Source organism: Somniosus microcephalus, chromosome 14 (assembly GCF_052327205.1).
Source record: "Somniosus microcephalus isolate GS21.2 chromosome 14, FLI_Smic_1.0, whole genome shotgun sequence".
In the NCBI taxonomy this organism is placed as follows: domain Eukaryota; kingdom Metazoa; phylum Chordata; class Chondrichthyes; order Squaliformes; family Somniosidae; genus Somniosus; species Somniosus microcephalus.
In genome coordinates this window covers 74424414-74433930 of record NC_141000.1, presented here as the reverse complement: position 1 = coordinate 74433930, position 9517 = coordinate 74424414, and the positions used below count along the sequence as shown (strand labels likewise).

At 43.5% G+C, this 9517-nt stretch overlaps 1 protein-coding gene across 4 annotated transcripts in view; it reads left to right on the top strand.

Moving 5' to 3' along the window:
• The first annotated feature begins 6909 nt into the window (after nucleotides 1-6909).
• The window catches only part of kdm6a (lysine (K)-specific demethylase 6A), a 317166-nt gene continuing 314558 nt past the window's right edge, over nucleotides 6910-9517 (top strand). For 3 of the 4 annotated variants that reach the window (XR_015080830.1, XR_015080829.1, XM_086006692.1), the window contains exons 1-2: nucleotides 6910-7336; nucleotides 7446-7509. Coding sequence is in view for 2 of the 4 variants with exons in the window: in XM_086006692.1 (XP_085862818.1) it covers nucleotides 7089-7336; nucleotides 7446-7509 (312 nt within the window). In the remaining 2 variants the exon portion in view is untranslated. The remainder of the gene's footprint in view (nucleotides 7337-7445; nucleotides 7510-9517) is intronic. The other variant, XM_086006693.1, reaches the window with a different exon arrangement.

Genomic DNA, 9517 nt, shown 5'->3' with positions numbered 1-9517 from the left:
CGGAGTTTGTGGCGGGGACCAAAAACAATGGCTTTGTTCTTCACAATATTTAATTGGAGAAAATTTCTGCTCATCCAGAACTGGACGTCGAACAAGCAGTCTGACAATTTAGAGGCCGTGGAGGGGTCGAGAGAAGTGGTGGTGAGGTAGAACTGGGTGTCGTCAGTGTACATGTGGAAAATGATGCTGTGTTTTCAGATAATGTCGCCAAGGGGCAACATGTAGATGATAAATAAGAGGGGGCCAAGGATAGATCCTTGGGGGGACACCAGAGGTAACAATGCGGGAGCGGGAAGAGAAGCCAGGTGCTGGCTACAATTAGATAGATAAGAATGGAACCAGGCGAGTGCAGTCCCACCCAGCTGGACGACGGTGGAGCGGCGTTGGAGGAGGATGGAGTGGTCAAAAGCTGCAGACAAGTCAAAAAGGCCGAAGAGGGATAACTTACCTTTGTCACAGTCACAAAAGATGTCATTTGTGACTTTGATGAGAGCCGTTTCGGTACTGTGGCAGGGGTGGAAACCTGATTGGAGGGATTCAAACATGGAGTTCCGGGAAAGATGGGCACGAATTTGGGAGGGGACAACACGTTCAAGGGTTTTGGAGAGGAAAGAGAGGTTGGAGATGGGGCGGTAGTTTGTAAGGATGGAGGGGTCAAGGGTTGGTTTTTGAGGAGAGGGGTGATGATGGCTGATTTGAGGGAGAGGGGACAGTACCTGAGGAGGGAGAACCGTTAACAATGTCAGCTAACATGGGAGCCAGAAAAGGATTTTGGGTGGTAGGCAATTTGGTGGGAATAGGGTCGAGGGAGCAGGAAGTGGGTCTCATGGACAAGATGAGCGCGGAGAGGTCATGAGAGGAGATCGGAGAGAAACTGGGGAAATATGGGGGTTCGGGGCTAGGGCAGGGGGGAAATTTAGAGGAAGTTTGGCCTGGTTAGGGGAAGGAACGGAAGTGGCAGAGGCAGCTGAACGGATGGTCTCAATCTTAGAGACAAAAAAGGCCATGAGCTCCTCACACTTGTTGTTGGAGGTGAGGGTGGAGGAGACAGGGAGAGAGGTTTAAGAAGACGGTTAGCAGTAGAGAATAGAAGCAGGGGTCAACAGTGCACTTTAGGAACAGGCAGGCAGACTTCAAAGCAGCCTGATCGTCAGACTGACTATTAGACTAAGTGAGGTGGACAAAACAGAATGATTGATGGGAGCAGGGAACAATACCAACTAAAAATGGGCTGGCAATGGGCCAGCACCACACTTAAGGAGCTGGGGGGTGCAATTGGACTTGGAGGCAGGCCGCAACACAGCAGTGGTGGAGAAGGGGCTGAGGCCCAGGGAAGCAAGAAGCAACGCTGGCCAAGAATAGGCCGACAGATAACAAGAGCTAGCAATGTGCAAAGAAGAACCTAGAATAAAGCTTAATCAGAAACAAAAATTTCATATACTGAATTTAATATTACTAGTTGATTTCCTGTAGCATTGCATGTGGGGAGTCAAGACCGAGGAGGCGAAAGTGGACCCTGCTGCGCCCTTTTTTCGTGCACAGAATAGGGAGGGGAATGGCGGGGGGGTGGAAAGAGTGGCTCCACAACAAGTGTAAGGGTCAGCCGTGGCTCAGTTTGTAGCACCCTCGCCTCTGAGTTAGCAGGTAGAGAGTTCAAGTCCCACTCCAGAGGCCTGAGCACAAAAATCTAGGCTGATGCTTCAGTGCAGTGCTGAGGGAGTGCTGCACTGTCAGAGGTGCCGTCTTTCGGATGAGACGTTAAACCGAGGCTCCGTCTGTTCTCTCAGGTAGACGTAAAAGATCATATGGCATTGTTTCGAAGAAGAGCAGGGGAGTTATCCCTAGTGTCCTAGCCAATATTTATCCCTCAATCAACATCACTGAAGCAGACTATCTGATCATCGTCACATTGCTGCTTGTGGGAGCTTGCTGTGCACAAATTGGCTGCTGTGTTTCCAACGTTACAAGTGACTGGGCTTCAAAAAAAAAGTATTTCATTGGCTGTAAAGTGCTTTGGGACATCCAGTGGTGTGAAGGACGCTATATAAATGCAAGTCATTTTTTTCCTTTTTACTGCAGGCACTGCCAGCCCCTACTCCATCCCTTTTCGTTTCCCTCCCCCCCGCACCCTGACCTATCTGAGGGTGCCTAAATTGGTGCGTGCAAAACTGGCCAGTTGCATTGGGACACCCAATTGCCATCCGCAGCTCACCGGAATTTTGTTGGTGAGGCCCAAGGCTCAGCGCCACCGACCATTTTGTGCCCAAAATGTGTCAAATTGTGCCTGTAACGCTCTTATGAAGTTCTGTGGGGCGTTTTACTACATTAAAGGCGCTATATAAATGCGAGTTGATGTTGATGGGAAGATTAGGGTCGAGCAGCACTAAGGGGGAAATGATAAAAAAGGGGCAAATATAGACCATTTTCTGTGTCTCTGGAATAGTAAATAAACACATGCCTGCTTTAGTATATGTATCACAAATTAAAAAACCCTAGCATACATATTATTTTATGATTTACCTCACAGCATTCAAAAAATGATGGTTTATGCCATTTCCATGTATTCCAGAAGTCCTGCCCTGTCAGTCGACATTTGCCAGTGAGGTATTCCCAGTCACCTAGATGTTACCAAAGTTAAGGGCTTGCATGTATATAGCGCCTTTCACATCCTCAGGACATCCCAAAGCATATTGCAGCCAATGAAGTACTTTTAAATGTAGTAATTGTTGTAATATAGGGAAATACAGCAGCCAATTTGTGCACAGCAAAGTCCCACAAATAGCAATGAGATAAATGACTGGATAATGTTTTAGTAGCATTGGTGAGGGAGAAATATTGGCCAGGACACTAGAGAACCCCCTGCTTTTCTTTGAATTGTGCCATGGGATCTTGTATATGCATTGGAGGGCGCAGACAGGGCCTCGGTTTAACTTCTCATCAGAAAGATGTCACTTCCGACAGTGCAGCACTCCACCGAAGTGTCAGCCTGGGTTATGTGCTCAAGTCTTTGGAGTAGAGCTTGAACCCATGGCCTTCTGACTCACAGGCGACCATGTTGACCTTGCACTCATTTTAGATTGCCTAAGAAGGTCACAGTGAAATTTTTGTATTTCACAAATCCTGAGGATTCGGAAGGTGCTATATAAATGCAAGTTATTCTTTTCTAAAATTAAAATATCTAGACAATGACTCTTGCTGGAAAATGTGCTTGGACATTGCATGAGGACAAGACTATTTTGTGATGCTCATAATCAATTACTGATGATGTCTAAATTCAGATAAAAGTTAGGTACTTGGGTGAGATACTGAACTAGTATCCCAGATTGCACCAGTGCCTTCATGAGATAATTCCAGGAATACAAATACTACACTTCAACAGCAACTTGCATTTATATAGCACCTTTAATAAAGTAAAACGTCCCGCTTGACCTTTAATGTCAAACATGTCCCAAGGCACTTTATGAGGGTTAATAAAGGAACATATGCCAAGCCATGGTGGCAGCTGAAGACTCTGCAAGAATGACTAGATGAAGGGAGGGTGGGATACACAAAAAGCCAGAGGACCAAAGTGTGTGGACGGGATATAAGGCTGGAACTGTGACTGTGACAAAGGTAAACAATCCCTCCTCGTCCTTCTTGACTTGTCTGCAGCCTTTGACACAGTTGTCCAGCTGGGTGGGACTGCACTCGCCTGGTTCCATTCTTATCTATCTAATCATAGCCAGAGAATCACCTACAATGGCTTCTCTTCCCGCTCCCGCATTGTTACCTCTGGAGTCCTCCAAGGATCTATCCTTGGCCCCCTCCTATTTCTCATCTACATGCTGCTCCTTGGTGGCATCATCCAAAAACACAGCGTCACTTTCCACATGTACGCTGACGACACCCAGCTCTACCTCACCATCACTTCTCTCGACCCCTCCACGGTCTCTAAATTGTCAGACTGCTTGTACGAATTCCAGTTCTGGATGAGCAGAAATTTTCTCCAATTAAATATTAGGAAGACCAAAGCCATTGTTTTTGGTCCCCGCCACAAACTCCGTTCCCTAGCCACTGACTTCATCCCTCTCCCTAACACTGTTCGCAACCTTGGTGTCATATTTGACCCTGAATTGAGCTTCCGACCACATATCCACGGCATAACTAAGATCGCCTATTTCCATCTCAGTAACATCGCCCGTCTCCACCCTTGCCTCAGCTCTTCCGCTGCTGAAACCCTCATCCATGTCTTTGTTACCTCTCGACTTGACTTTTCTAACACACTCCTAGCTGGCCTCCCACAGTCTACCCTATGTAAACTTGAGGTCATCCAAAACATGGCTGCCCATGTCCTAACTCGCACAAGTCCCGTTCACCCATTACCCGTACTTGCTGATCTACATTGGCTCCCGGTTAAGCAACGCCTCGATTTCAGAATTCTCATCCTTGTTTTCAAATCCCTCCATGGCCTCTCCCCATCTCTGTAATCTCCTCCAGCCCCACTCTTCTCCCACCCCTCCGAGATATCTGCGCTCCTCTATTTCTGTCCTCTTGAGCTCTGGAATTCCCTCCCTGAACCTCGCCACCTCTTTCCTCCTTTAAGGATAAGGGGTAAGCCATTTAGGACTGAGATGAGGAGGAATTTCTTCACCCAGAGTGGTGAACCTGTGGAATTCTCTACCACACAAGGCAGTTGAGGCCAATTCATTAAATATATTCAAGAAGGCGTTAGATATATTTCTTAAGGCTAAAGGGATCAAGGGATATGGTGAGAAAGCAGGGACATTGTACTGAATTTGGATGATCAGCCATGATCTCATTGAATGGTGGAGCAGGCTCGAGGGGCCGAATGGCCTACTCCTGCTCCTATCTTCTATGTTTCTATGCTCCTTAAAACCTATCTTTTTGACCAAGCTTTTGGACATCTGCCCTAATTTCTCCTTATGTGGCCCGGGTCAAATATTTTTGGCTTATAATACTCTTCGGATGTTTTACTACGTTAAAGGCATGATATAAATACAAGTTGTTGTTGTTGGAAGAGATTTACAAGATGGGGTGGGGTGAGGTTGTGGATTGATTTGAAGACAAATACAAGAATTTATAATTTAATGCATGGTGGAGGGGGAGCACTTGGGTGCCAACAGAACATGGGGCAATGGGCAAGCAGGACTTGGGCAGGATAGGTGGCTACAACAACTGGATTTTTTGGCAAATTATAAGTTTGTGGAGGATGGGACGCCAGTAAGGAAACAGGAGAGTTCAGAGGTGACAAAAGCATGGATAAAGATTTGTGAGATAGTGGAGTGGAGGTGGAATTAAATGGCATTCCCAGATAATAGGGTTTGCAGCTCACCACTGGATCATACAGGACATCATAATTTTGCATGTTCTGCTTCAACATTTTTTTGAATGATACGAAATTGACCAATGGCGCAAAATAGAAAGGGCATCTTTTCACAAATTCCTAACTTAATACCCCTTGCTAAAAGTACATGTGGATGGGGACATGATTGCAGTGGATGTCACACATGCACCCAAATAGCTTACAAAAACTCACTGTCCCAGGCCATACAAAGTGCTGTGAAATCATAACCTAAACACTTTGTGGGGGAAGAATTGGGTGGGACTGCCTTCCTCCCAGGTTGTATATTTTATTATAAAAAGATGGGAGTTTCAGTTGGTAAGACATAGGCTCTGTTGACTGTCTTAGACATTTCACACATATCACTAGAAAACTGCTTGGTATTACAGCATTATATATTCTAGCTATTTCAGTCCCAATTCTTCCCTACAATTATTTATCCAAAGGCAGAAAAGCTACAGTACAACTCCATTGATTGTCTCAACATTTGTCACTGTAAATACCATGGTAAAAAGTAGTATTTGGTGTCCTGCAAAACCTTGCTGCTGAACGCTATGTCCACACGAATCAGGCTGAATAAAAACTAAACCACCATTTTGAATGGTATATGATGGACAGAATAAGGAGAGCATATTTGTCAAGGGCAACTTAACGTTTTAAGGTTGATTATGGGGAGCAGCACTGCAATTAATGGCCGTCAGAAAGTCCATCTGTCGCACCCCCCCCCCCGAAGAAATAAATCACCCGCCTCTAGGGAGAAGTGAAAGGGAAATGTAGTCTAAACTACAATTTCAATTATACAACTGTTCATTTCGTTTAAGCCTGAAATTAATCCTGGCTAGCAAGTTGCTACATTTATGGGCTTGAACCGGTCTTACATTCAGGTAAAGGTTAACTTCAATTCTTTAAGGAAACCATGTAAAATTTTGCGAGAACATTCCCAGCGCTCGCCACGAAAAAAAACTATCAAAAGATTTTCAAATTTCACAAGACGACTCCCCATGTTTCAGATTCCTTTCTGTACGGCGCCATCTATCGCGGTTGGTTTAATATAAATAGTTAGAACTACGAACAGGAGGAATAAAAAAGTCACCGAAACTGTAACCGTGATTTACTTTGGAAAGTGGGGATGTGACCGCGACGCTTTTGTTGGCACCGAACCCATTCTTGCCGCGTCCCCCTTTCCATTCCTCGTCTCAAGCATTTAACCATCGCGAAAAGGTGGCCCCTGCTGTACTGTTTACATAATTAAAGGGACTAGTAGACACCCAAATCGTACTCCTGTCCAACAAAACCGCACACCAAATAAAAATGGAGCAAAACTAAAGTTGTGCGCAGCGAACATTCCTTTTATATCCCGACGAACCCTAACCTTGTTGACGTGTATCGCGATTTTAATGATTGGCATTGTCACTGTCCAATGAGGAGCCAGCTGATACCGGCGCCAGTTCCAAAATAAGACAGACAGGGAGACGCAGTACCCAATGGTTGTCAGCACTGGTCGGAAGGGGCGGGCTCTCGTGTCAGTTGATCCCGCAGCACGAACTGACGTAAATCAACACAAAGGCACGTGGTGTCGCTGGCTGCTGGTCATTGGTGGGGAGAGGGTTTGCTGGTTGTGCGCTTACGGCGTGGATTCGGTGTGACACAATTACAACTTTCTGCTTTGAAGTTTTTTCTCTTTTTTTCTAATATCATTTCAATGCTGTTTTAATTTTTCTAAAAAATATAAGGACTTCAGCAGCGCATGGTAGAAAGGAGCAAGAGCTTGAAGGATGTGAAAAAAACAACAAAAAAGTCCACGGAAATAATAAAGAATAATAAAAATAAATTGCAAACATTTTTTTTCATCTCTGTCTGTAACCCCATGAAATCCTGTGGAGTATCATTCGGTGATGAGGAAAAGAAAATGGCGGCGGGAAAACCGAGTGAAATTGAGGATGACTTTCCAACTCTGACGCCCCAGGAGAGAGACTCTATTGCAACTCTCGATAGGTTAGAAAATTCTGCAAGTTTTGTGTTGTGTTTTTGATTGAGTTTTAGTGTTTGTGCATAAATTAAAACCGATTTTAACGTATGTCATCTGTCTGTCGCTATCGCACAGCCGACTGTTTGGATTTCTGAAGGTTCATGAAGATGGCGCCAGAACGAAGGCCTTGTTACTAAAGGTAAGAGCTGAGAGAGACCTGCATTTTTTTGCATTTTTATCTATGTGTAGTAATAACAAACTTCTGCGTTAGCCACTCTCGAACAATAAAACAATGTTTGAGAAAGCCTTCCCACTTTACATAGGGTAGGCTCATTGAGTGATTTCATTTTATTTATATATGTATAATAACTTGAGAAGCAATGGTGCATATGAACAGAGACGTTTGCAAATATTGAACGTGTGTGAATGACATGTCTTTTAATTTTTTGTGTGTCGCTACATTAAAATTGGTCACACTTTCCGCCTCCCCCTCTCTTTATGCTTTGCCTTCCAAGTCTCTGGGCTCTAAGCTGTGGGTTTTATGTTGTGTATATGGGTTGAAGTTTCGCTCCGCGTTAAAAATGGCTGCTTCTCTCCAAGATGGCGGGATAGGGAGGCGAGAGAGAGAGAGAAAATAGTGAGAGATTGAAAGGGGGGGAGACAACAAAAAGAGAAACTCGGGCCAAATTCAGCTGTAACTGACCTGGAATCTGCACTTTGATGTGTAAACGAAATTTACTTATTGAAGTGCAGAAAATAGGCACGTTGACGCGATTGTTTATGCGCTTTTAAGAAAAATACACAATGTGATTCTCTCACTCAACCTGTAGCACCAAGCAGTAAATGTAAAACATAATGAAATGGCTGCTATACCATAGTGTCTGTGTGACATTACATTAAACATATATTTTAAGTCCGGTATACATTTATTGGGTGCAATTGCCGAAATGACAGGACCGCATGTGTTCCAGAAAAACTTTTATGTAGAAATGAACGTTTGCAAGAGTCTGATTATCTGCACTGCAGTATAGCGTTTTTAAAATTAATTTTGTATACATTGTAAAGTTTATTATAGTTGAATATTTTCGGAGTGTCCGATTAGTCCTGTTTTTGATTACATACTTGCAAGGTTTCTTTCCGAGAAGAATTGCGTCTGTTTGTGCTTTTAATTGGGTGGTAGAAGTAAAAACCTAATTTACGTAAGTGTTGTAATACTCTGTCCGGCATGTTTCTACCGAGCTATAATGGCTTCCATTGGTTCAAATTTTAGATTTTGTTTGCTTAATTCATGTTTTGTCCTAGTACATTTTTGTAATATCTTGATTGATTAATGGCATCACTCATTATTTCTTAAAATGCACATTTATCATTTGAAAAGTGAATATCAAGGTTTAATTCACTTACTGGATAGTAGTACTAAACCCTTTATTATAGAGTGTCACTTCATTTAACTGCAGCATAATGTAACATCTTGCTTTTAGATTGTTCTAGTTATCTTTCACATTTGTCATATGGCGAGACTATAAACAAATAGTTAACTGCTAATTGCATAGTTGTAAGTAAAAATTGGCAGATTTGTAGACTGGACACCAAGTATTAAGGTTTAGTTGGAAACATTTGATCGTGTATGTTTGTCTTGTGTAATCAAAATGCTTTTGATCGGATTCTATGAAGCTCCTTTAATGTGGATCATCACATTGCACCCATACCTGACTAGTCTATTCTCAAGAAGTGACCGATCTTTCAGTGTGTTGGATGCAAAACTCCCATAACATTTGTACTTATTTCTGTAAGAAAATGGGTTGGGAAATAGTAATTAAGTTCCTATGTAGCTCAGCAAGCTTATGTAGCCATACAGACCAACAAGATCCCAAGTTTGATCTTGAATTTGTGCTAAACACACTGCTGATCTTAGCTCAGGTGGTGGCAGGGGTTCCACAAACAGTGAGAAATGACACAAATAGTTCTGTTTCTGACAGCTATCCAGCAGCTCTGCTGGAAAGCATGTTCTGTGGATGTTGGGTGAGGATAGGATCAGGCTGTACTGTAATGCTCCTATAGTCAAGTAGCTGCTAACACTGTTCAGGCTCGTACATGAAGAATTACATCAAAATGCAACCAGTGCTTGTGGAGTCATACTCCAGCAAGAAGTCAATGCCTAGACAGTTGCTAAGAGGAACACATCTGTATATTAAAAACAACTATAT